The sequence below is a fragment of the Diorhabda carinulata genome, chromosome X (assembly GCF_026250575.1).
Source record: "Diorhabda carinulata isolate Delta chromosome X, icDioCari1.1, whole genome shotgun sequence".
Classification (NCBI taxonomy): domain Eukaryota; kingdom Metazoa; phylum Arthropoda; class Insecta; order Coleoptera; family Chrysomelidae; genus Diorhabda; species Diorhabda carinulata.
The window spans coordinates 33,320,480-33,348,405 of NC_079472.1; the positions used below are offsets into that span (position 1 = coordinate 33,320,480).

General features: G+C 32.4%; 1 protein-coding gene across 1 annotated transcript; it reads left to right on the forward strand.

Annotated features, from left to right (window-relative positions):
* The first annotated feature begins 4 nt into the window (after positions 1–4).
* On the forward strand, positions 5–27,336 carry LOC130900595 (xanthine dehydrogenase). Its single transcript, XM_057811297.1, has 12 exons — positions 5–183; positions 14,787–14,844; positions 14,917–15,013; positions 17,920–18,197; positions 20,139–22,018; positions 22,082–22,390; positions 22,444–22,781; positions 25,238–25,544; positions 25,602–25,875; positions 25,936–26,159; positions 26,868–27,035; positions 27,243–27,336. Exons 1-12 carry the CDS (start codon positions 121–123, stop codon positions 27,291–27,293), a joined length of 4,047 nt encoding a protein of 1,348 aa, XP_057667280.1. The 5' UTR covers positions 5–120; the 3' UTR covers positions 27,294–27,336.
* The last annotated feature ends 590 nt before the right edge of the window (positions 27,337–27,926 follow it).

Genomic DNA, 27,926 nt, shown 5'->3' on the forward strand with positions numbered 1-27,926 from the left:
AAGACGGTGTTATGGAAGGTCACGTGAACGATATGAAACAATTGCTTCGAACAAATCGGTTGAGTTCATTCATAAAGACGGAAGAGTGAAATATATGATCTTTTGAAGTATTTTTGAGAGATGGTGCAATACCAGGAGGGAACCGTTTCTAGTTCTTTAGTTTTTTTTGTTAATGGAAAGCGGGTGAGCATTTAAATTTTCCTATCAAGTTAGCGTCAAAAATAAATTATATAAATTTTTAATAATAATTGTCCTTATTTGATATACAGATTTGTAATTTTAAAAGAATATTTTTTTAAAATAATCTCAAAATAGTGTATAGCTCCAATTTAGATATATGACAACATTGTTTATTTTTTTATCATTTCGATTTTCTATTTTTATAGAGTGGCAAATAATTAAAAAATATTATTTGTCTTTATCAATTAGCAGATAAATAAATTAAAAAATGTCTTGTCTCGATACCTCTCATAATTTTATGAAAAATTAGTATTCTACATATTGAACAAGAAGTTTGTATAGCTGTGGTTTTCGATATCGATTATTAATAAAATCAGTGACGGATTTAGGAGAAGGGCTAACCCAATATAGAAAAAATATTTCAAAATATCAAAATTTTGTATCAGATCATTCACGTTTTTGATCGTATTTCTTTATGTTTGTTAAATGCTTAAATGCTAAGAGAATTTACTTGGTTCCACAATAAATTATTGAAAAACAGAAATTTTATTTGGAGAATAATGGCTTCTAGCCATAAGCAAATTCTATTTTTTAGTGAAATTGATGAATATGGTTTATTCAACCGGAAAACACAAGATAGAAAGAGAAAATTTGAGTATGTAGACAGAGTAAGAACACAAGAGGTTTTTTTAATCATGTGGTTTCCACAAATTTTCTTTTTATTTACACGTATTCATAGGTTCTTAACATTTTCCCAAATATGCAAAATATTGTAATTTTTGTATTATGTAAACAGCATCAGAATTATGAAATTTTTCGAGTGTGATTATAGTTTTTTCGACGTTTTTAAGACTTAAAAAATATTTAGATAATGTGTTATATCTCATGTGACTTATTTCAAATTTATGTTTACAAAAATGATTTGATAATTGTAAATGGGGTTAAATAATTGATATCTTTATTTTCACGGTTTGTTTAATATGATAATTAGTTATAACATGTATCATTTTTTATTTTATATAACATTCTTCTTGTCGGAATTTTTTTATTAGTGCTATTTTGCTTTTGTGATATCTGTATATCCGAAATAATTATCTTATTCTCGATTATTAAAACGATGAAACCAATATTTTGCTCTTATCTCATTAACTGTATTTTCCCTGTCATTTTCACAAATTTCCTGGCTGCTACTATGAACTTTTGTTTCCTTAAATGCCTTAACAATACACAATTGTACTCTACATAGAATTATAACTAGTCTTAATAAGAAAACATATTTAAAACGAGGTGTAATCATTTTCATATATAAAAACTAATATTATCTACGAAACTCCTATCTGTATAAACGAATCTTGCATAATTTTTGGACAGCACGCTTGTTATTCAACCAAGTTTCATCTGTATCTTTTTATACCATCTTTTCGACACGTCACTATGTTTTTCGAATAGTTTTGATGCATAAAATCTCTTTTCTTTAAATTGGTATGGATAGATCAAATGTAGACTAGTTCTTCTTCTTCTTTGCCGGTGTTACAACCACTTGTAGACCATTCCAGTTTCCAGTTCAAGGAACCTGCAGTTCGATTTGGAATGAATGTGCCATGTGTACAACCTACTTCACTCGTAGGCTAGTTAATTTATTAAAAAAGTGAAAAGAGGTTATAAATTCGAACGAAATTAAATAAATTATGAAAGAATTCACTAAATGGGGTATAACCAAACCACCAACTACTATTTAAAATGATGTTTTTAATAAGGTAAACGTAAAGTTCATTGACCTATAAAATCGTTTTATAAATTTTTGGATTTTCTAACGTTATTGTTCATCAATTACTTCGATTAAATAGAACATCATTAGATAAGTTATTTCAATGTTTTGTAAACAAATGACGCAATGCTATTCAACTTTACTTTCAAAGGAATAGTTGCATAACCGTAATGTTTGATAAAATACGCATTTTAGTATTTTTGTTCCAAATTTGTAACGCGTAATCTTAAGCAGGATTATATTTATTCACTTCTTTAGAAACCTTCGTATTCATGCCGTGATGGAAATCGCCAATATTTATTGAAAACCACGAAAAAACCTTCTTCTGATCCTATGTTTTAATCTAGGTCTTATCTAAATAATAAATATTCTTTTTTCCTAATTTCACGCAGATATTTAAAGTTTCGATATCAGTTCTTTCCCAGAGAGTAAATTATCTGCATCGGTTGTGAACGTTTCTCAAGAACTAGTAGGAAAAATTAATATAATGGTAAAGTTCAATATCACTCTTGGGTTTTCTATTCCTGTCTCCAATTAACAACTTATTAGACATTTCAAAAAATATTTTAATATAACAGAACTGATGAAATTATGTAATAAAATAATAATTAAAAAAAAAAACAAAAAACCCGCCTGCATGGATAACTACAATTAAAAATCAACTGAAAAGACTGAAACAAGATGAAAATTCAATGATAAGGTATTTTAAAAAAATAATGATTAGGTACTTAAAAATAAATTGAAACAGTATCAAACCAATGTATTTGCATATTGTACACTTAGAAATATCAGCACGGTAGTTTTTTCACTTTTTGCAACATTATAAACAGAATAATTTATGTCTTTTTAGTTAAGATTACGTAACCGGATTAATTCCTTGAATGTGTTTATGTCATGTGGTTGATTAAGCAATTTGTTAGAGTCAAGAGAACTAATAGCAAGTCCGGAGAGAGTCTTCACTCTACTCAAAACAACGTAAGCTTGACCTTTTGCAAATAAGTTTCTACTTAAATCTACAACTGCTCGGTATAAAGTTGTGCCCTGTAACTTACGCACCGTCACTGCCCAGCATAAAATTAAGGGAAGCATTCGTCGCTCGATCTTGCCTTTACCACGTAAAGTATCAAATTCTGTAGCACAAGGCTCTATCCGGACTCCAATACCAGGTCGGTTCCCTGTTATATTTGGGTCATCGAACTCCACAAATACTGCTTGTGGCAGTTCTCCCCGGCTCCAACTGTTCTCTGCGTAGTGCTGACCAATCTATTCGTCGGATAACACCCATAGCACCGTTAACCAGCCCATGGTTAACATTGATGTTCCGTCTTAGCATGGCTCGAGAGCCTACACCTAATTTGAGTTGGTTTGGTATACCACCTGTTTTATTGGGATCTTCAGGTAAGTATTCCTCTCGTGGTTTTTGACCATATGTATGGTTTTTGACCATATGTATGGTTTTTGACCATATGTAGATGTCTACAGCAGTAACGGTGTATACTTTTGTGAGCTTTTCTAGCTTTCGTCTAATGGCCCTATCAACGGTACTCTGCGGTTTTCTATGATAGATAACTGCTGTATTGTAAGTTCTCCAACGCGAACACTGTTTAATATGTCCACAAAAGTTGTATCACCAGCTTGCCTCATATTTTGGGGCAACTCACAAAAACTGAATAAATTTCAAAGATTAATTTCAGCAGATAACCTTTCTGGCTGACGAAAACAATAAGTTCCCCGAGAAACCTTAGACACTGGAGGCAACTGCATAAGATCTCCAAAAAGTAAAACATTAACTTCGCCGCATATAGCTTCATTTTCTTTATATTGTTGTAGCCGCAAATATACATTTCGGAGACTTAAATATGGCACCATAGATATTTCGTCTATTATTTATTGTTCCATTTAATATTAAAACTGCAAGTTATATACATATTTACAATCAGCGTTTAAAATCCTTCATTTTGATACCCAACTCGATATGCTTGGTGGTAAAAATGTCTCCTATCTAAGAACACTTGGGCTAATGAAACGAATCTAACGATACCACAAATGTGAAAATCCGTTTAGAGGTTGTGGAGATAGAAGGTAATAAAGAATATTACATATATACAAGATACGCGTTAAAAACATAACCCTTTCTGGCAGTCGGGTAAAAATAGCCAAACAGGGCATATTGTGCTTTTTGGGTCGAATACTCCTCGGTAGGTGTAATAAATATGTAGAGCATCTGTTGTAAGGAAAATGGCGCGTAATTTGAATTATTTGAAGGTAGTTCAGTTCATACTGCTATCTCAGAACTAATGAATTTTCAAATGTTTTTGTTTATAATATTTCTCGAAATGGCAAAATTTCAAGATATAATACCACAAAATTTTGAGAACTATTATAAAAAATAAATTTAAAAATTTATTAGTTGTAGAGAGGGAGAAATATTTAATTTATTGTTATTTTGTAACTCGTAAGTTAAATGTACACAAAGCGACTTTTGAAAGATAATCCTTAAATTTTAATAATAATCTAAACATACCGGTGTGTATTTATTAATAAAGTAAGAAAATATTGCATACAAAAACAGCTATTACTTATCAAGTAATTGAATCCAATTTTGATAAATTTCCTAACTTCATAGTACATCCCTTGCAGTTAATTTAATATTATTTATAGTTGGCAGCCATCTATTACAACATTTCAAGTCCTAATGAGGATGTGGGAACAAATGCATCACATTAATAGATTCCCAATGTTATAAACAACATTTATTGAACGCTTACTTCGTCTTGAACGTTTGTCATGATGTCATGAGTGCTCAATGTCTACCAACCTTAAAAACCTTAAATAATCCAATTTTGTCTCAAATTCGCCATCTTGATATATAGTTAAGTTAGCAGATCCATCTAGGGCTCTGAAATTGAAATACAAAAACGCTCCAACTTTGTGCCATCTATATGAAACGTCTATAAAATAGGTGGTTTGAGGATTGATTGGTTTACGACAGTCCACCAAATCAACCTACCAAAAAACATTTTCCTTTATATAAGTTTAAGGTTATTGTTATATTTGAATTATACTAATTTTCATGGATTAACTTATATATCTTGATTTACAACTTTTAACTAAATATAAAATATTTTGAAATAAAAAGAATGTTTTAGAAGAATCCTTTTATCTTTTAATTAGGTTAAGTAACAGGTATGATATTTGAAATTTTAGTAATTTTCCTTGATTTTTATTTGTATTTAAAAGTTAATATTTAAGTTTTATTGTTGATACAGTAACATCTATATTAAATTTGTGACTTAATATTGACGGTTATTTAATTTTTTAACTTTTCGTCAGGCGCTAAGGGTTTTGCAACACCACCAGGCGCTAACCGTATTCTGGACGGCGTACAAATCTTGTTCTATATCACTTAGCAATTCACTCCTAGGGATGATTTTATTTGCTATCATTATAATATTGTTCATTTATAGGTGAAAAAAGTATAAACTAACAACAAAAATTAAAACAATTTATTTAAAATATGATGATAATTTTATTAGACAATATATTACAAAAAGTATATATTAACAAAAAAATTAAATTGATTTATTCAAAATATAATTATATTTTTATCACACAATATTATTACAAAATGTATTATGAACTACCTTCGCTAAAACCTTCCATGGTGTGCAAGCAATGTTCACATATTATTTTGGAATGTTTTCCACACACAAACGCTGAACACTTTTCATACGATTTTGTCGTGTTTGATTTTCTTGATTTGCATTGTTTACAGCAACCTCTTAGCCGCTTTTCTGTAGGCACTGCATCTGAAGAGGTGTAGCCGTCTCTTCGACGTCTTCAATAGATCTTTTCAGAAAACGAAGGCTTAGAAAAGCTTTCACATCAATGGGAAGATTTTTTATATCTGACCTGGCATTCAATTGTTCTTTCGTCAGATCTTGAGCTAGATTTTTAAGAAAGATAATTCTTCGATCAGGAGCTTCTGATGGTAATCCTGAAGTAAACAATATCTGCGTGTTGATCCCAGTTATGTTCATTATGTGATAAAAAATCACCATCGGCCATCTTCATGTTACTTTTTTCGCCGACTAACTGGAGCATAATTTGTCGACAGTATTAACTCCTCCTTTGGTGGTATTATAATCCATAATCATTTCTGGTTTCTTGGTGTCTTTGTCGATTTCATCATTATTATGCATAGATGAAATCAAAGCTACACACAATGGCAGTTGACAACTTTCACTTCAATGCTTATCGTTCACTGTTCATTGAACGATTAAGAATCACTTTTACTCTTTTATTGCAGGGGATGAATTGCAGGTAGAATAACTTTAACCCAAAAGGTTATCGGAAATTTCCATTTCCTAATAATAACCAAAATACCTGTCTGCCGTCCTACGGACGGCGTAGTGCCGGCGAAGGGTTAATATTCATACTACAGCATGTCCCTTGTTGTCACCGATTTTATGAATGTGATACAATTTTAGTCAAAAAACATCTTTGGTTACATCGTCAACTTTTACTAGTTTTTGTTTAACTATTTAACTATAACAGTTTGAACAGAAAAATATTCTTTTTTTCGTAGGAAATTCAACGCTCTCCGAAATTTTTTCCGGAAACCTCACCTTCCGATTATTTAAGATAAATTTCATTTTTGCTTATGAATTTTATAACAATAAATGGCAATTATAAAATGTACAATACAAATTTTTGTAGGAAATTAACTGCCTCATAACAATGGTATCTCATGTTTTGGCGATTAAATTAAGTGTTCAAAAGATATTCATTATCAAACTTTCAATTGTATTGATTTTACGAGTTTTTGATTATTATTATCGAAAAATTTCAATTCAAATTATAAGTTTACTATTCATTACTATACACTATTCACTGCTAGTTAATTCTTTGTTAATAAAAGAGCAGAGTTTTCATTATGAATATTGTAATGTTTTTCTTATTTAAATTCACTGACTACTTTCTTATTCCATTCTTTTCACTATGACTCTCTACTCTGCTAAACAGTGTCCCAACTCTCAAAAATTCATCATCATTCCAATCGAAAACTCCTAAAATCCTCACAATTACTATGAACTCTCTCTCTTAAAAATTCTATTATTTATGAAATGAATAATTAAATATATTTAAATAAATAACATGAAAATAACAAAATAATAAAAAATTTCAAACAATCAATAAATAATTTCATTTGGCAACATCATTTTTTTAAAATTCTTTATTCGCAAATTATCGAAAACTTTAAGTAAGAAATCATTTTCCTCAGAATCTGATTTTGTGAAATTTTGACAATAAATAATTTCAACATTTTTTCGGAGGGCTGAAATGTCGTGCATGATCCACCATTCCGTTGCAGCCTGGAACGAACCATAAACATTTCAATCGATATTATGCAACTTTGATACCCCTAGAAACATCCCTTCCCACATCTTTTCCCATTAAATTTAGGGGGAAAAGGAAAGGAAAACTCCTAAGTTGGGAACTCTGCCGCTAAATAAGCTCGATATATATAGCAAAAACGACATTTCTCGAATTCTAAAAAGTGAACAAACAAAAACAAATAAATAACAAGATCTTCATGGGAATTAGCTGAAAAACAACAACCAAAAACCCCCTGGTGTGTTGGTATGGTAAAAACATATATTAAAACAAACCTCAAACGAATTCCTCGGCTTATGAAAAGTATATTAAACGTACCTCGAGTTCTCCAAATTTTAGAATTCCTTTATAACTGGACAGGACCAGCTTCACAACTTATGTATTGGTACAATAATAGAAACTAGAAACAAACACATCGACCAGTCAATCTCAAAACTTCTAATTGTCAAATTTTCAATCATACGGAACTGCTAGACTGATGTTTTGAATGATTTTTCTATTACTGGTTCTAAGCTACTTTTCACAAATGTCCAGAATTGATTTGAGCGTATGCAAAAATATATAGGCCTTAAGGGCGAATATTTTGTAAATAAAAATTTTGTTTTAAACTTATTCGTTTTTGTTTCACTTAAAAAAACAACCCTCTTATTAGCGTATGTTTAAAACTTACCCTTACACTCCTTCAAGTAAGATAAAAAATAATACCTAGTAGTATTAGTCATTCCCTATTGAATTTTTTGAATGCCAATAAAATTTCTGACAAACCCCACAAATACATTTTTTAACTAAAAATCTTGAATATTATATCTTCTTTTGCTTCTCAGTTATCTTAAAAAATGTGTTAAGAAAGAAAATTTTCGTATGGTATCATAAGAAATTAAGAAGAACTAAAAATATTTTTTCTAATTCCTTTTATTTCTTATAGCTTTTGATAAGTTTATATTTCTAAATCGTTTCGGGTCAAATTTTTACTTTTCTTTCAAAATAAATAAACTAATTTTAAATTAGAACAGACCTAAAATCTAGACGATTTAGAAACAATATTTTTGTGTTACAAGAAGACATCAAAATATTTGCCTGTAAAAACAGCGTGATCTGATTTACGTCAAAGTTTAATTTCGACTTTTATATATTTTTATTTTCGTAATTAACATATTTATTTTATTCTAATTATATCGAATACTTTGAACATAGTTATTAACAAATATTTATTTTTACTAACGCGGATGTCACAAAGCGCAGCTCATAAATACAAAATGTAATCTGATAAACTAATTCACATGTTATTTAACAAATAACAATTCATTTTAAGCTCCAAGTAGGAAAATAAACATTGTATCTGTTGTATTCTTACAAATATTATACTTGTTTCAAAATTGCAATAAGAATTAAGAAGATTAGAAATAATACTGCAGTCAGATGTAATATATTGCGCACATAGTTATTATTATGATCGTTTTTACGCTTTTAGCAAATGTAGAATTAGCCGTAAACTACAAATACTTACCTCGATATTTAGGTCGAATAGCCCAGGCAGCTGATGCGTTTTTAACCTCTAAAAAAGAAGAAGTACATCGGCATCTATGTGTAATTTATTACAGTTTAAGAAATTAATGAAACTCGATGATTTACGATACAAAAGTCTATAATTTGTCTACTATTTTCTTGCAATTAAAAAAAATTGTACTTGCGAATTGTTGTTTTGCTTTATGTCAAGCTGTCGTAATGAATTAAAATTATGCATATCGACAATTGTAGAGTTTTGTCCGAAATAAATCGACCAATAGTAATGTCTTCTTCACTTCAAATTAATAATGTTCATTGTTGTTCTTTTAATATTACTATTACAAAATAAAAATTGATAAGAGTTTGGGCGAATTTCTTGAGTCTACGAACGTAGAAACATTTTTGTATGAAACTCGTGAGTAAAGTAACTTTTTTTTCACTCGTAGGAATTGCCGGTCAAACCGACCTACTCGATACAAAATTACTTTACTCATTTGTTGCATAAATAACTATAATGTGTACAAACATTTTGATTATTTTTTTCATGTTAATTAGATCAGTTATTTCATGTTCAATAGCCAAATTGTTAAGACGATTTTGCGTGGTAGTGGATCGTAAGAAGTTCTTTATTAATTTCAATTTAGAGAAACTTACTACAGTTACTACAGTTACTGGTATAGTAAGCAATATTCTTAAAGCGAAACTAAGGTTTGGGGCAAAATTTAGTTGTTATTAATTTCAGTATTAACTTTATGTTTGCTTTTTTTCCCAAAAGCTTAGAATCTGCCGAAAACTTCCTCCGCTAATTCTTTCCCATTTGATTAACTAATAATCAATATTTTATGTTAATAACGACCAAAAAGTCGTCCTTTAGATTTGCCGCCCCAGACAAATGTCCTGGTCAGCCGACCCTGGAGCGGGCGCTGTGGTGGGCAAAAACTTTTGACCAGTAGTGTATGTTTTATACATTTTCATCTCTATTAACATCGATGTAAGCTAATTTTTAAAAACATAAACATGTTGTTGTATTTCGTATTTTACGATATTTATATGTGAAATGAAAATAAAGATAAAAAAGAAAGCGAATTTTACAAAATAATTGATGGTTTTATAAATATACTAATATATCCTAAATCAATATTATATCATCAGCAACAAAACCATTATGTTTCAAATATCATCTATAAAAATTCTAACTCACTATATTTAGGCGACATAGTTCCCTCCGATTAGTTTTTTTTCCAAACTTTCATTTAATAATTAGTAGTAAACATTGCGCGTGCCCCTTTGTAACCTTACGCCCCCAGGGCGTGTGATTAGTTTTTCTCAACGATAAACCGCCTCCGATTCAGGGTCAATCAATCTTTCATTCTATAATTTTAATCGGTTCAGTATAAGAACATTTTTATAACAAAAAATATTGAATTGAAAGCATACATTGTTGTTGTACAATTACTGTATGATAATGAATTATATCTTAAATCAATTGTATATATAAACAAGTATAAGTATAAATAAGTAAATTTTTCCATTGAAAACATTACTTAAAAATATAAATTATGTTTGATAACGAAGAATCTAGTCTGTTCGAAACATGATAATATGCTAGTTAACTCTATAATTTTTTTTATAATTACCGGTAACATAAATATGATACTACAATAAAGGCGGATGAGCGATAACTTTCTTCTTTTTTGTTGCCACTATTGTTTTTTATACCCCTTCTTCTTCTTATTTTAAGACTATGTCTTGTGTTTTCAAAGAGGCAGCCTAAGTTGTGACTGCGAGGACCAGCTCTCATACCAGCGCTTTGGTGGTCTTCCAGGCGGTCTACTTGTATTGGGTCTCTCTTCCTTTGCGATTTTCGCCAGTCGATCGTTGTTCATTCTATTGACATGATCTCTCCATGCTCTTCTTTTAGTTCTGGCCCATCTCACTATATCCGGAACGTCACACATTCTTCTAATTTCATTGCTCCTTATTCTGTCTCTTAGTGTTTTCCCTGTGATTGAGCGTAATGTCTTCATCTCGGTCGTTCTGAGAATCCGCTTAGTAGTTGCAGTCTCCGCCCTCGTTTCTATGGCGTATGTCATTACTGGTCTGACACAAGTTTTATATATCCGTGTTTTGCTTTCGATACTTAAAAATTTATTCCTCCATATCACGGTTCGAAGGAATCCTGATATCCTAGATGCTGCTGTTGTTTGCGTTTTGACTTCTTGTTTCAAGTTCCTATTGCTCGTGATGTTAACCCCTAAATATTTAAAAGACATAACCTGTTCTACACTTTTATTATAAATTGCCAGTTTGCATCTTCTTGGTTCTCTCGCTATTGTCAAGGATTGTGTCTTTTGTTTCGATATGATCATATTGAATTTTTCCTGCAACTGTTTCAAATCTGTGTAGCAGTTTTTGCAGATTATCCTCATCTTCGGATATCACAACCGCGTCATCAGCGTAGCAAACTATCTTAAACTCATGTTTTCCCATTCTGTATCATCTGCCTGCCGTTTTGACTTCTTTTATGATTTCGTCCATTATAATGTTAAAGAGTATTGGGCTGAGACTATCTCCTTGTCTGATCCCTGTTGATACTGGCATTTTACTGGAGAGTTCGTTGTTTACTCTTACATATGTGCTATTTCCGTTGTTCATGTCCCTAATGATGTCTATTGTCCTTTGGTTTACGCCTCGTTTTTTTAGTAGCTCAATGACGTCATGTAATCTCACTCTGTCAAATGCTTTTGTTAAGTCTATGAAGCACATAAACGCGGTTTTATTGTACTCTATGGCCTTTTCGGCAATCTGTCTTAAGATGAATATAGCGTCTATGGTTGATCTATTTTGTCTAAATCCCTGTTGTTCTTCGCTCATGCCGCTACTTGAGATTTCTTCTGCAATAATTTTTGTTTGAAGTCGTGCTTAGGAGGCTGATCCCTCTATAATTATTTGGATCTTTCTTTTCCCCTTTTTAAAGACGGGGATCGTTATGCTTACTTTCCATTCCTCTGGTACTTTTCTCTGGTCGTATATCTTGTTGAACATGACGTGCATTTGGTCTATTAATTCATTGCCACCATATTTAAGAAGCTCGTTATTAATGTTATCCAGCCCTGGTGATTTCCTATTTTTCATCTTGTGCATTGTTGCTTCAATTTTGTCTTTTGATATTAATTGTTGTTGGATGTCTTCTCCTTCCCCAGATATATTTTTTATACCCCATCTATAGTTCACATTTGAGATATCGTTAGATTCGTTTCATTAGCCCAAGTGTTCTTAGATAGGAGACATTTAAAAAAAAACCAACATGGCGGATTTTGGACGCCATGTTGTGAGGTAAAAAAAAATTTTTTACCACCAAGCATATCGAGTTGGGTATCAAAATGAAGGATTTTAAACGCTGATTGTAAACATGTATATAACTTGCAGTTTTAATATTAAATGGAACAATAAATATCTATGGTGCCATATTTAAGTCTCCGAAATGTATATTTGCGGCTACAACAATATAAAGAAAATGAAGCTATATGCGGCGAAGTTAATGTTTTACTTTTTGGAGATCTTATGCAGTTGCCTCCAGTGTCTAAGGTTTCTCGGGGAACTTATTGCTTTCGTCAGCCAGAAAGGTTATCTGCTGAAATTAATCTTTGAAATTTATTCAGTTTTTGTGAGTTGCCCCAAAATATGAGGCAAGCTGGAGATACAACTTTTGTGGACATATCAAACAGTCTTCGCGTTGAAGAACTTACAATACAGCAGTTATCTATCATAGTAAACCGCAGAGTACCGTTGATAGGGCCATTTGACGATGGAGAAGCTGTCAGAATTTTCCCAACAACTAGACTGGTTGATGCTTGTAACGCGACTATGACAGAAAAGTTAGAAAAGCTCACAAAAGTATATACCGTTAGTGCTGTAAAACATATGGTCAAAAACCACGAGAGGAATACTTACCTGAAGATCCCAATAAAACAGGTGGTATACCAGACCAACTCAAATTAGGTGTAAGCTCTCGAGCCTTACTAAGACGGAACATCAATGTTAACCATGGGCTGGTTAACGGTGCTATGGGTGTTATCCGACGAATAGATTGACCAGCACTACGCAGAGAACAGTTGGAGCCGGGAGAACTACCACAAGCAGTATTTGTGGAGTTCGATGACCCAAATATAACAGGGATCCGACCTGGTATTGGAGTCCGGATAGAGCCTTGTGCTACAGAATTTGATACTTTACGTGGTAAAGGCAAGATCGAGCGACGAATGCTTCCCTTAATTTTATGCTGGGCAGTGACGGTGCGTAAGTTACAGGGCACAACTTTAGACCGAACAGTTGTAGATTTAAGTAGAAACTTATTTGCAAAAGGTCAAGCTTACGTTGCTTTGAGCAGAGTGAAGACTCTCTCCGGACTTGCTATTAGTTCTCTTGACTCTAACAAATTGCTTAATCAACCACATGACATAAACACATTAAAGGAATTAATCCGGTTACGTAATCTTAACTAAAAAGACATAAATAAAATAATAATTAAAAAAAAACAAAAAATCCGCCTGCATGGATAACTACAATTAAAAATCAACTGAAAAGACTGAAACAAGATGAAAATTCAATGATAAGGTATTTTAAAAAAATAATGATTAGGTACTTAAAACCAGAAACATAAATTGAAACAGTACCAAACCAATGTACCTGCATATTGTACACTTAGAAATATAAGCACGGTAGTTTTTTCACTTTTTTGTAACATTATAAAAAGAATTGCAGTCGGAGGCATGAAATTGAATGCTATGATAAATTATTATCTCTTTGTGCATGCCTCCGAATGTAATTCTGTTTATAATGTTGCAAAAAAGTGAAAAAACTACCGTGCTGATATTTCTACGTGTACAATATGCAGGTATATTGATTTGGTACTGTTTCAATTTATGTTTCTGGTTTTAAGTACCTAATCATTATTTTTTTAAAATACCTTATCATTGAATTTTTATCTTTTGACTTTCTAACGTTGTTTTGAATGATTTAAAAAAGTTTGACGTCAGGATCTTGAAGTCTGAATAAGTAACTTCGAAATGACATAAGATGAAGCATTTTTCTTCTTGACAACCAACCCATAAATCTGAGTGACTCTTTTTTTATGTGGGGTAGTCCTAATAGATAATAATTTTTAACCAAAAATTGTTTATTTATATCTAATTGTTTATAGTGTATTACATAATGAGCACGGAAACTGAGATTTAACACACGAGTGGGAATGGGAATGAATTCACAAGAGTGTGTTCATCACTTTACAGCGAGTTATTTACAATGTTTTCCCCACGATCCCCACAACGCAACATATTTTGAAATTTAAAATTCATTTTAAATTATTTGCAGTAATTCTTTTTATTTGTGATGGTTAGAAAAATTTGAAGTAATATTATAGTTTACGATTTTTCTTAAACAGATTGGGGATATCCTGGTTCCTCCCATAATGCTTCTGATTCCACCGAAGCCCCAGAACACGTTGGCGACACTGCTCGCAGAATTTTATCTGCAACATCCATTTCGTTTGCTAATGATTTATCTATATAATTTTCTGCCACTGTAATCAACCCCCATATTTATCGAGGGATGAAAATAAGCGCCACTTGTCAATCAATGTTGATTATCAGTAGCTTCACGAATGAATGGATGAATTTGTTCAATTTTTTTGATGTTTTACTATCAGATCTGCGCTTTAGTAGTGCCTTTAGTTTCAAGTACTTTGTAATAAACAACATATACCATTAACATATTTTCTGATAAAGAAGAATTGATTCTTTGATGCATTTGAATTTCTGAAGCCTTTACATGCAATTTAATAACCAAGCTATGCTCTTTAAAGACTGAAAATAATAATCAACTCTTCAGTGAATTAACAAAAAACAATAAATGAAATTATTTTTCAATCTTTTAGATTCAGGATGATCAAGTGGATCCAGAATGGACTTTGTTGTATTACTTGAGGACTAAGTGTATCCTTTTTACAGAATCTACTGAACAGCTTTTCAGATTAATCACGATACTTATCCTTAACATATAAATAGTAAGATTATGTGGTACGAAACTTGGTTGTGGCGAAGGAGGATGTGGAGCCTGTACTGTGATGGTGTCCAAAATAGATCGAAACAGCAATAAAATTATGTATCCTTTAAATAATTATGTTAGCTTTGTAATTAAATCGATTCTAACGTGACAATTCATTTTAAGCCATTTTTACATCAATTATAGCATTTAAGAAGGATAAAGAGGAAATATTATGTTTAACTCGGTCTCGTGATATTATAGTTAATAGGTTTCAGTAGTCTGATAATTTAATTAATGAAAACAAAGATTCTCATTGTATCGCCTAAACTCATCCTTGAAAACCGAAACGAGTAAAATTTCACGCTCGAGTGAAGCTCGCTTCAATTGGCGAACATAATATACATTTTTTTATATGGCTAAATAAAGTAAACTCCTGTTCAGAAATGAAATTGTTGGGTCGTTGGATACTTTCCAGTGTGGCAAATTATATCGAAACGTTTTCTTTAAAAAAAACCCAACCGATATTTTTAAAACGTATCAGATAGTGTACGACATTTCAGACAGTCATTGACAATAAGATAAAAACAAAATTGACGAGGTTCCCTTATGAGCACGCTTATATTAGATTCACCTGTATGTGTAACTTTTTTTTTGGATTAAGAGCAAGTGGTCGATTTAATGAAAATTTCCTTCGAACTTCCGACCTCTGTGTTGGAAATTTATCACTATGACAACCTCATGAACTAAACCGTTATAGCTTGGCACAAGTTTCGACGAGATGTAGGTATATAAGCAGCGAGGTCATTATAAGAGGGTGATGAATTAAGAAATTAAGTAATATAGTTTAAAAAAAAAACTAAAAAACACGCTTTGAAAGCACATCAAACTAAAAAGTTGACAATAATTTTTAAAATAAGCTAAAAACACTTCTTCCTTGGAATTTTGGTATTGTGCAGTTGGCTGTGACAGTCCAGCACAAACGCTCGATGTTTTGCTGCTAACTTCGATTGCACAAATTTACTCATTTTCTAATCATCTAAATTTCTTCTAGGATTTCATGTAACAAATGTGCCATGTTTACTAAAAGAAAAATGTTTTATTGTTCAGCATCGTTTACCCAGTACTAATTTAAATCATAGAGAAACTAAAAGATGAAAGTTGGACGTAGTTAAGCAGAAGACGTTCAACCCACAAATGATAAATTTTGATAATTTGAACTTAAAATTTATTGATGTGCCCTTTAAACCTTAAATAATTAAATTAAATGTCACATTGATTTTCTGTAATTGTATTATAACATGATAATTTACTTTAAATGCCAAAAATTTTGAAATAATTTACAAATTTGTGAGTTAATATTAAGTAAGTAAACATTTTGGCAAAATATGGTTGGCACATTTCAGGCAAATAAAAAAATTGAATTTTTGAAATATTTTATTGTACTAAATCGAAACAAAAATCTAAGAAACTTGAAACATCCAGTTTGTTCATCTAAATACATTATTATTTGGCCCCTATCGTCAGTGTCATAATTCTTCGTGAGATCCGATAAGGGAGATTTCTATAACAGTAAAAAATGTTTATTTCAACTTCAAACACTCTGATGAAAATAAGTAAACAATAAACAACTATAAAAACGAAATGAAGATAATAGAATTACCTCAAAACTTGTGACCCATCTCCACGGACTGCATTTCGGCATTAACTTTTAATTAACTATTTCGCACTAATACGGGAACGTGATATTATGCTGATTTCTAGCTGACTTACATCCTAATGTGAAAACATCGAATTCATCCAAGAGGTTTGGATTCTTTCCGAAATATTATAAAAGTTATGCGTAAAATTGTAAAGAAGAAAACGTCCAACCGTCTTGGACGATTTCATCGAAAAAATTACAGTAGAATTTTTTACAGTAATTTAATTGGTAAAATGAATCCAGCCCACTTAAGATGTTTCAACAATTTATTGTGGTAGAAAATCATAACCAAATTTGTTCTGACAGAATACATCCAAACCACTTGGACTTATTGTGAACATGAAAATCTCATTTTGTAATTATGTGGATTAGAATTTTACAGAATATCGTTACAAAAACATTTGATTTGACTCGGACGATTTCTGCAATTTATCAAAACGACATTTTTAAAGTTTGTTAAGGCAAAAACTCATTTTTTATAATTTTTGAGTTGGACGTTTTCTGCTTAACTACGTCCAGTTGTAACATTCAAATCGGCATGTTACGTTCTTCTTCATATATTTTCAATTTTACTTTGATAATATATTCATTTCTGCTTTTTGTTTTTGAGAAAATAATTTGTTGTTTTGAAACGTCCCCTATCTACCTTTTGCAAAGTCTACCTAAAATTAAATTTTAGTAAATTAGTGTGTGATCTATATTCGCTTTTTATATATAGTGCTAGCAAAATTTTAATTATCTTTCATGTCACTCCTAGGAAAGGAAAGAACAAGCCTTTATTCTTTTTGTTTTTTTTCACGGATATAGGCATTCAAAATTTGCTTAAAATGAAAAAAAATTATAGAAGATAATTGGAATTTTGTGAGCATTATATGCAAAAATTAAAGATAAAAAGATATTAGAACTTACCAGCAAATATAATAATAATATCATTACAAATTTACTTTGATTTTAACTTTAGGTAAGCGTTGTAGAATGTAGATAGAGGACGTTTTAGAATCGACGCTGAGATTTTATTGAATTCTTCGAATGGAGTAGGTCGATAACAAACTCATTTTTTTGAAAATTTGAACGTTAAAATAAATCAGAAGTGACTACTGAATAAGTCTATGAAGATTTGAAGTAAAACATAATTGGTTGAACGGCATGTTGCATATAAATTGTTTCATAATTGCTATATTTGCAAACAACCATTTATTAAAATGATTATAGGTGGTACATTGCTGTCATTTGAGGAAAAACTATCTTCATTCCAAATGTATTTGTTTGTATTAATAAGAACTTTATAATTATATATAATGTAATTTTCTTAATTCATTGCTAGACATCTTCCAGTTAATGCTTGTTTGGCTCCAGTGTGTGCAATGCACGGACTTGCTGTCACTACTGTGGAAGGCATAGGTTCGACAAAAACTAAATTACATCCTGTACAAGAAAGGATCGCCAAAGCGCACGGTTCACAATGTGGTTTTTGTACACCTGGTATAGTTATGTCGATGTACACTTTATTAAGGAATTCGCCAAAACCGTCGATGAAACAAATGGAAGTTGCTTTTCAAGGAAATCTTTGTAGATGTACTGGTTACAGACCAATTATCGAAGGTAAATTGACATGTTATTCATATAATCAACATTGGCGTAGACTTTGAAGCAGTATCATCATACGGTAGCTCTACAGGTCTTGGCTTCAATCTTCTTCAATATTTTTCACTACTTCTTTCGGTCTATTACCACTTCTTACTACTCTATCCTTTTCACCTTATCTATATCCCTCTTAACTTCTTGTATTCGCATTTTCTTTGGGCGCCTTTTTCTTTTTCATCCTTTGTGCTTTAACTATTTGTATTATGTTAGGTTCTGGTATATCATAATCAATTCTCAGTTTGTACTTCATCTTCTGCCATTTTTGCACTGCCATATATTTGCCTGACGATTCTTCTTTCCCATATTTCTAGTTTATTCTCATCTTTATTTTGTCACCGTCCATCTTATTTTGATTGTTAGTCCAGTAACCTTGTTGTCTGAAAGGTGCGGTTACCTTGCGTCAAATCCGGTAGTTTTGTGATTTTTTTCTCATTTGTTTATGATATGCAATAGAAACTAGAGCGGAGAACACAACCACTAAACGGCTCCTAAGAACAACAGAAATGCGGACTCTGAGATCAATAACAGGACATACGTTACTCGATCGGAAGAAAAATGAAGAAATAAGGGACATGTGCGATATTAAGGATGTAGTAAGATGGGCAAGGAGCCGCAGAAGAGAATGGAGAGACCTTATTGACAGAAGCCAAATGAACGGTTAGCAAAAATTGCAAAGGAAAAGAAACCAGACACAACTCGACCTCCTGGACGACCACCTATAAGGTGGTATGAAAGCTGGTTCTCAGCATCCCAACTACTCCTGGCAAACCCTTGATGAAAATACAGGACCTAGTCCTAACGTAAGAAGAAGAAGAAGAAGAAGAAGTTTATGATGTTGGCCCAATGAATAATCCAAGTTTGTGACCTCGAGCGCTGAATCCAACCTTATCAAAAATCGAAAAATCCGTGAAATTTTAGACTCTACTTCAGTTTTTGGCAATTTTAACCCTAAAGGACTAGTTTTTTTATAATACCTATGAAATACATTTTGTAAGTAGACTAAATTTGCTACAATTTGAGACCAAAACCGTCTTTGCAGACCCAACAGCTTTTGAGATAAAGCTATTTAGAATATATAAATTTTTTCAAACTTGTCAATTTTTAGCTATATTTTTTTGTTCTGAGCGAATTTTGATCCTGTTTCTTCCAAAAAAAATACCCTTAGAATTGTCATTTTCTTGAATTAAATCTATTCTCATATTTTACTGAAATTATTTTTTTCTTGAATATTTAACTTGAATTTTCTTTTCAATTTCTTGTTTAACACCCCTTCATAAAAAGTACAGACATATTATGTCTTCGATAGTACCTACAACAGGGCTAGAAAGATAAAAATAAAATTGTAATGAGGGGGGATTATTGATCCCTCAAACCTCTTCAGAATCCACCGGCTTATTTTGGTGGGGGGAGGTATTTTTTGGAAGAAACAGGATCAACTTCACTCTGAACAAAAAATATTGCTAAAAATTTATATATGAATATATGAATAGCTTTATCTCAGAAACTGTTGGGTTCTCAGAGACGGTTTTTTCGATTTTTGAAAAGGTTGCGTTTAGCGGTCGAGGTCAAAAACTTGGATTATTCATTGGGCCAACATCATAAAAAAGTGAACAAAAAATCAGAACTACCGGATTTGACGCAAGGTCTGATGTATAAGGTTACTGGACTATGTATCTATTTATTGAAAAGAACTTATTGAGCTTCTGGCCTCTGTGAGCTTGACGTTGTTGCTGTAGAAACCTGTCAAAGCTGACACACAGATAAAACCCGAACTAAGATCGTAATGTGAACTAGTATATTTCGTCTCTAGGTTGTAACACCTTAATATTGATATTATTCTTCGTCGATATTTTTTACACTCCAATCATTTGCTAAAAAATTAATAAAATCTTGCTCTAGGTTTTAAAACTTTCACGGAAAAATGGGGAATACTGCAAAACGGGCACAGTTTAAATATTACTAACGGTAATGGTGTATGTGGAATGGGGGACAAATGTTGTAAACTACAAAACGGTACCAACAAAGAAGAAGACGAAGTTTTATTCCAATCCAGCGAGTTCACCCCTTATCATCCATCCCAGGAGCCAATATTTCCTCCTGAACTCAAACTATATGATAAATACGATAAGGACTACGTTATTTTCAAAGGTACCAACGTTACTTGGTACAGACCAATTATGTTAAGTCAACTTTTGGATTTGAAAGAAAAATATCCTAATGCTAAGATAGTGGTGGGTAATACAGAAGTTGGTGTAGAAATGAAATTCAAACAAATGGTATATCCTGTTATAATTCAACCAGTACAAATTCCAGAATTAGTTCAAATACAACAAACGTCGAAAGGTGTTAAAGTTGGAGCTTCCGCGACGTTGATCGATACAGAAATGTTCCTTAGACAACAAATTAAAGAGCAACCGGAGTATAAAACAAGAATATTTAGAGGCGTAGTTGAAATGATGAATTGGTTCGCAGGAAAACAAATACGCAGTGTCGGTGCTTTAGGTAGTAATATAATGACTGGCAGCCCGATATCAGATATGATTCCAGTACTGATGGCTGCCAAAGCAACTTTAGAATTCCTCAGTAATAAAAATGGTATTAGGGAAGTTACGTTGGACAATAACTTCTTTATAGGTTATAGAAAAAGTATTATTAAACCAGATGAGATACTTTTTTCGATATTAATACCTTACACAACCGAATGGCAGTATTTTGTAGCATACAAACAAGCTCGACGCAGAGAAGACGACATAGCTATTGTTAATGAAGCTGTTAATGTGTCTTTTAAACGAAATACGAATCTAATAGAAGAAATAAGTTTTGGTATTGGCGGTATGTCGTTCAAAACTGTATCAGCTCCGAAAACGGAGGCTAAATTAAAAGGTTTACCATGGAATAAATCAACAGTAGATCTAGCTTTGGAAACATTACTAGAAGATTTACCTTTAGATCCAGGTGCACCGGGTGGCATGATATCTTATAGAAGATCATTACCCATGAGTCTATTCTTCAAGGCTTTTCTTAGTATATCATGTGAGCTCCGAAAACGTTTACCAAACATTGAATTAGATCAAAGAGAATTAAGTGGAGCTTCTGGGTTTTCTAGTCACGATTATAAAAGTTCGCAATATTTCCGAGTTGCACCAGAAACTCAAGAGAAAACAGATGCTGTGCACAGACCTATAGTGCACATGTCAGCTTATAAACAAGCGACTGGCGAGGCAGTGTACAATGACGATATACCTATGTTTGAAGGAGAACTTTATTGTGCTTTCGTATTAAGTACAAAACCGCACGCTAAAATTGTAAGCATAGATGAATCAGAAGCAATGGCAATGGAAGGCGTGCATGGATTCTTTAGTGGCAAAGATGTTGATAAAAGTTTCAAATGGGGATCTATCTTCCATGACGAAGAAATATTTTACTCCGAAAAAGTAACTTCCGTAGGTCAAATAATAGGTTTAGTAGTGGCCGATACTCAAGCGATCGCTCAAAGGGCGGCGAAAAAAGTGAAAGTAATTTACGAAGAATTAGAACCAGTGATAATCAGTATTGAGGATGCGGTTAAGCAACAATCGTTTTTCGAATCTTCGCCAATAATAATTAGAGGAGATGTTGATAAAGTATTCAAAGAAGCTCCTCACGTACTAGAAGGAGAATGCAGAATGGGAGGTCAAGAACACTTTTATTTTGAGACACAAAGTTGTATAGTTATCCCCAAAGCAGAAGACCACGAATTAGAAATATTTTCATCAACACAAAATCCTAGTGAAGTATCAGTGAGTATACTAGTTTCATAATTCAATTTTATTTTTAATTATATATTCATAATATGGTTTCAGACATTAGTTAGTGAAGCTTTGGGTATACCCCAAAATAAAATTATAACGAGGGTGAAACGTTTGGGTGGTGGATTTGGAGGTAAAGAATCTAAAGCTGCTATGTTAGTCATACCGATAGCTGTTGCTGCTAAAATATTAAATAGACCGCTAAGATGCATGTTAGATAGAGACGAGGATATAGTAATGACAGGTGCCAGACATCCTTTCTATTATAAATATAAAGTAGCTTTTGATAACGATGGTAAAATCCTTGGTTGTGACGCAGAACTTTATTCTAATGCTGGATATTCACGAGATCTTTCCTCATCAGTAAGTAGTTATGTGAATTTAAGCCTCTAAGTACTCCAATATATTTTTTATAGGTAATGGATAGAGCCATAACTCATATCGATAACGCGTACAAAATACCAGCATGCAAAGTAATAGGTACACCATGTAAAACTAATTTACCTTCAAATACTGCTTTCCGTGGTTTCGGCGGCCCACAGGGAATGTATTTAGCCGAAACGATGGTACAACACATTGCTACGTATCTAAATAAAGATCCTGCTTCTGTAAGTGAAATTAATTTGTACAAACAAGGTGACCTCACTCATTATAATCAATTAGTTGAAAATTGTACCTTGGATAAATGTTGGAAGGAATGTTTAAGTACCTCAGATTATAATAATCGGAAGAAAAGAGTTGAGGAATTCAATAGGTGAGTATAATTGGTATGGAAAAGATATAGTACAGGGTGCGGCTTTCAATCTTTCATTTTTGAAAAATAAACGGATACATTTTTCAAAATTTTATTATTATAATCTTATTGTATATTAAAAAGCATAGACGAAACGTAATTGTAAGTATTTAACGTTTAAACATAATCTCGGTCGGATGGCGGCACTACCGATTAATGCAATCTTGAGAGCGATTCCTGAAATTGTCCATCACATTTCCAATCAAATTTTTTCTTAGATTTTTCAACTGTGCGAGGTCCCCACAAAAGAAAAAATCCCCTGGTGTGAAGTCGGGTGAATGAGGATTCCATGGTATCGCTCCGTTTCGGGATATCATACGATTCAGAGAAATTTCATTAACAATATTCATGTTCACACGGGACGTGTGGCTTGTGGTTTCGTTTGTTTTAAATAAGGTTTGACCATTCACTGCATTTTGACGAAGTTGAGGGATGAAGAATGGCTTTAATATATCCGATTACCGCTCTGCGTCTATCGTAACAAACTGTCTCCTTTCATTTTCGAAATAAAATGGATCTATGATTACCCATAAAGACATGGAACAGCAAACTGTTACCTTGGTTTAGTTGAGAGGATGTTGATCACTTCAGTACCTGAAGTTTTGTTTGTTCTCAAATCCCGAAAGATGAAAACGTGCCCCGTCACGCATCCAGAGGTTGTGAACCGACTCCTCTTTTTTTCAACCAACGCAGAATTGCCGCTGGGTAGCAAAATCGTTTTAGTTCAATGTCTGAGCCACTCGATTTTTGAAAGGATGATGGTACAAATCTGACCTCAAGATCCTTCGTACAGACCCCAGCAAATTCCGACATTATGCCGATGCGATGGCCTTCTTCCTACAGCAACCTTACGCATTCAATATTCTCAAGAGCTCGAACGTATCTCTTTTGTTCATTATTACACCGATGTTTTCAAAATTTGTTAACCACAACTGTATTGAATTTACATTTACATTGGTTAATTGCGATTAACATTCAATGGTAAACGACGCTCAGTTGCTACATAGCTTACGGTTTGGTAAAACGCTTTCGCAGCAAAATATCTGTGTTCCATGGCAACTGATATGCTTTGAGGCGGCGAACATAACGATAACCTTGACACCTCACCCCGCCCACTTTCTACGAACCCACACCTTGTATATTATGTAACGTTTTTCATTCTAACCAAGTAACAGACTATATTCCACCCACGATTAAAAAATATGAATTGAAACTCTGCTAATTTCATATTTTATAATCGAAAATAGGATATGTAAGAAAAAGCTATAAGAGACAAAAATAGTCTGCTTCCATTATTTCTACACCTTCTATGAGTGAAAGACATTTAGAGAACGTCATTTTTCATTTCTAGACCTCTATAAGTGACAGTTTCTTGATTTCGAACTTTGTAAATGACAGTTTCTCATTCTAGACTTCAGTAAGTGACAGTTTCTTGCTCTAGACTTTTGTAAATGACAGTTTCTAACTCTTAACCTCTGTAAGTGCAATTTTTTTGCTCTAGACCTCTGTAAGTGACAGTTTCTTATTCCAGACCTCAGTAAGGGACAGATTCTTGCTCTAGACCTTTGTAGTCTAGTTAATACTAGTTAACTTTATTATACAAGTGCAGAAACAAACGTCTTGTATTTGAAGATACAAAAAACATTCTATTTCAATATTAAAAGTACATGAAAATTCCTTAGAATTATTGAAAATGATTTCTGCCTCAAACTATGGATGCTAATACTATTTATTAGGAGCTCAATTTTAGAATTGAACGTTTTCTTTGGAAAGGGTGATATTCATTCTAAATTAAATATTTTTGTATAAAATTATAAAGAATAAATTGTATAGATAATAGACAGAAAATGGAATATTAATTATCAGGGGAAAGCAAATCAGTGGATCAAGGTGTTGACTGAAGATTCACTGAATCTTTTAGCGGAATTTTATCCAATTGACGTTTACAATGACGACGAAACTACTTTACATTAGAGTACTTATAATTTTGTGGACAAAATCTAAGTAAATATTAAAATACTTTGGTTATTATTGGAAAGTGGCCTAGATGTTTTAACGGTGTGAAAACTTGATTCAGATTGCAATACGAAATTGCAATCACTGGATATGGTACAATTCACATTCTTAAACGATTTTAACGCAAAGAAATATTCAATCATTTCTTACTAGCCTCGTTTAAAAACATTAGTCATGAGTCCAACGTGCTTCTAGTTCTCAAATTTGCACGCAAAGCCTGGTACAAAAGCGATACTACCAAATTGTTTGGTTTATCTATAAAATGCGAAAAAATACAAATATCTGACAACTGCAATGGATAAGCTTGTCTCAATGCTTCCTCTGTGGTGTTTATGAAAAATGGTTCGGAATACTATTAAATATTACGAGCCTTTGTGTCTATTTTATGATATCAATTTTAGATTAAATAAATATAAAAAACGAGGCCTTAGCGTTATCCCTACGAAATTCGGAATTGCATTTGGAGTTTCCTTCTTGAATCAATCGGGAGCCTTAGTCCTAATTTACAAAGATGGGTCGGTTCTTTTGTCACATGGAGGTGTTGAAATGGGACAAGGGTTACACACGAAAATGATCCAAGTAGCGAGTAGAGCTTTGGGGATTCCAGTTGAAAAAATTCACATTAGTGAAACAGCTACCGATAAAGTACCCAATACGTCCGCTACGGCTGCTAGTACTGGATCGGATTTAAACGGAATGGCAATCATAGTAAGACATTTAACAATTATTTGAGTTGTTTTCGTGAAATAAAATATTTATTTTTAGAATGCTTGTGATATTTTGAATAAACGATTGAAGCCGTATAAAGAAGCGAAGCCCAACGCAACTTGGGAAGAATGGATAAAAACTGCCTATTTGGATAAAGTGAGTTTAGCATCGACGGGTTTTTATAAAACTCCAGATATAGGTCACAACTTCCAAACTGGCGAAGGAAGGTTATACAATTACTTCACCTTTGGTGCAGCTTGTTCCGAAGTTGAAATTGATACACTCACCGGTGATCACCAAGTATTAAGAACAGATATTGTTATGGATTTAGGTAGAAGATACTTTTTTTGATATTTCCTCAATTTTTTTCAATATAAATATTTATTTTCAGGAGAAAGTTTGAATCCAGCAATTGACATAGGGCAAGTTGAAGGGGCATTTATGCAAGGCTATGGATTATTCGTTCTTGAAGAGTTGTTGTATACTCCTAGAGGAGAAACTATAACACGAGGTCCCGGTACATATAAGATCCCTGGATTTGGTGATATTCCAAATGAATTTAATGTTTCTTTATTGAAAGGAGTTTCTAATCCAAGAGCTGTTTATTCCTCCAAGGTAATTAGTATAGATATTAGTGTTTTCGTATTAAAATGTATATTTAACAAGCAAGAAGGTCCTTTCTATCGTAGCTACACCAACTGAAAGTAACTGCATGGTTAGATTTATAGAAACAATTTGCCACTTACACAATTCAATTCAAAATCTATAAAACATCTTCAGACAGTTTAAATTTCTTTTCTTTCTCAAATAGAAAGTGGTTATTTCAAAGAGCAAATTTTTCTTTAAATCTTATCATGTTGTTAGGTTTATTACCACTGCCGATGATCTTCGATTAGTTCAGTAGTTCTTTCGCACTAACCAGATAATGCACCTAGGACCAAAACTTCATTAAGCTAGAATTTAATCGAGAACATATGTTGTTGTAGATAAAATCCAGTAGAGGAACAAAAGTTAAACTCTAATACTCCTCGAGATTTCCTGGAGCAACGTTAGCTTATTACCTAGAAAAACTAATTTTAATTTTTTGAATAAAGTATCTTTTACTTTAACTATTACTTTACTCACTTGTTGCATAAATAACTATTTTCAAATATCTCAAAAAAATACTACCTACATTGACTACATAGACCATAGTACGAAGTTTGTTGATAAGCTTAAAAAACTTAGAGCATCAAATTCATAAAGCGCTAGCTCATATTTTGTAAGTTTGCGTTTGGCGTGAGAATATCTTGAGCACTCTGTGCATATATTTTGTTGTTTTAGGCAGTTGGAGAACCACCTTTGTTCCTAGCAAGTTCGGTAATGTTCGCTATTAAAGATGCAATAAAAGCAGCCAGAGCAGAAAATAATGTTACTGGATATTTTAGACTAGACGCACCTGTTACTTCGGCAAAAATTAGAATGGCCTGTCATGATAATATTACCTCGAAGGTATTATATACTTAATAATATTCAATTTATTTGTTTTTTTTTAAATCAGGGCTGAATACACTATACCAACACTCTCAATTACACCGTTTGACGTCTTTTATCGTCTTCATAGTTTACCAGACAGTGTTGGTGTAGTGTTCAGTTCATAGGTTCCACAAATTCCAGCTTAGTATAGATTTGACGAATTCATCGCATGTTTATTTACAGATTCCAGAGCCGAAGCCAGGAACTTTCAAACCATGGAATATTGTAGCTTAAAATATTAATGTATATATATATGTAATAAATATTTTTAACTGTGTTTCATAATTTTTTTCTTGTACGAGGTCTGGCTATTAAATAAGGAGACTGCGCGGCTAGACGGATGGGGTTAAAAACGACTAGTGCATTGGGTATCTAAATATCTTGTCTATGCACGTCCCAAAACACGTTTCCGTCACTATTATTGTATTTGTGCAGTAACATTCTTAAATGTTATGAATATTGTTAGTTCGCTTGTGATATTAATTGTATTCATTCAATAACATAAAAATAATTTTTGTGTTGATAAAATTTTAAAAAATAATTTTCGAACGCTGAAAATTATAATTGGCGTAGTCATACGGATTAGTGCGGTCGCGATTTTTCACGCATAGTGCGATAAAAAGTTTCGACTACGTATTTCCATACGGAAGCACTAAATCTACGTTTCAACGATGGACTGGACTGCAGATTGCTAGAAATGAAGTTAACAACGATAATAATATCACTACTTATTTACAAGAAGACTAAAACAGAAGATATAGAAATTACAATAGTTAATTCGAAAATATAAAGGAAAACTTTTTAGAAAACAGAAATTTGAAGAAATTGAAGAAAGAAGAAATTGAAGAAAGAAGAAATTGAATTTCA

Bases quoted from the DNA above. Each gene is read 5' to 3' on its own strand.
- LOC130900595 (XM_057811297.1), top strand. From the start codon at position 121: ATGGTGCAATACCAGGAGGGAACCGTTTCTAGTTCTTTAGTTTTTTTT. The intron at 22,782-25,237 runs GTGAGTATAATT...TATCAATTTTAG, and splicing joins AGAGTTGAGGAATTCAATAG to ATTAAATAAATATAAAAAAC. The intron at 26,160-26,867 runs GTAATTAGTATA...TTGTTGTTTTAG, and splicing joins GAGCTGTTTATTCCTCCAAG to GCAGTTGGAGAACCACCTTT.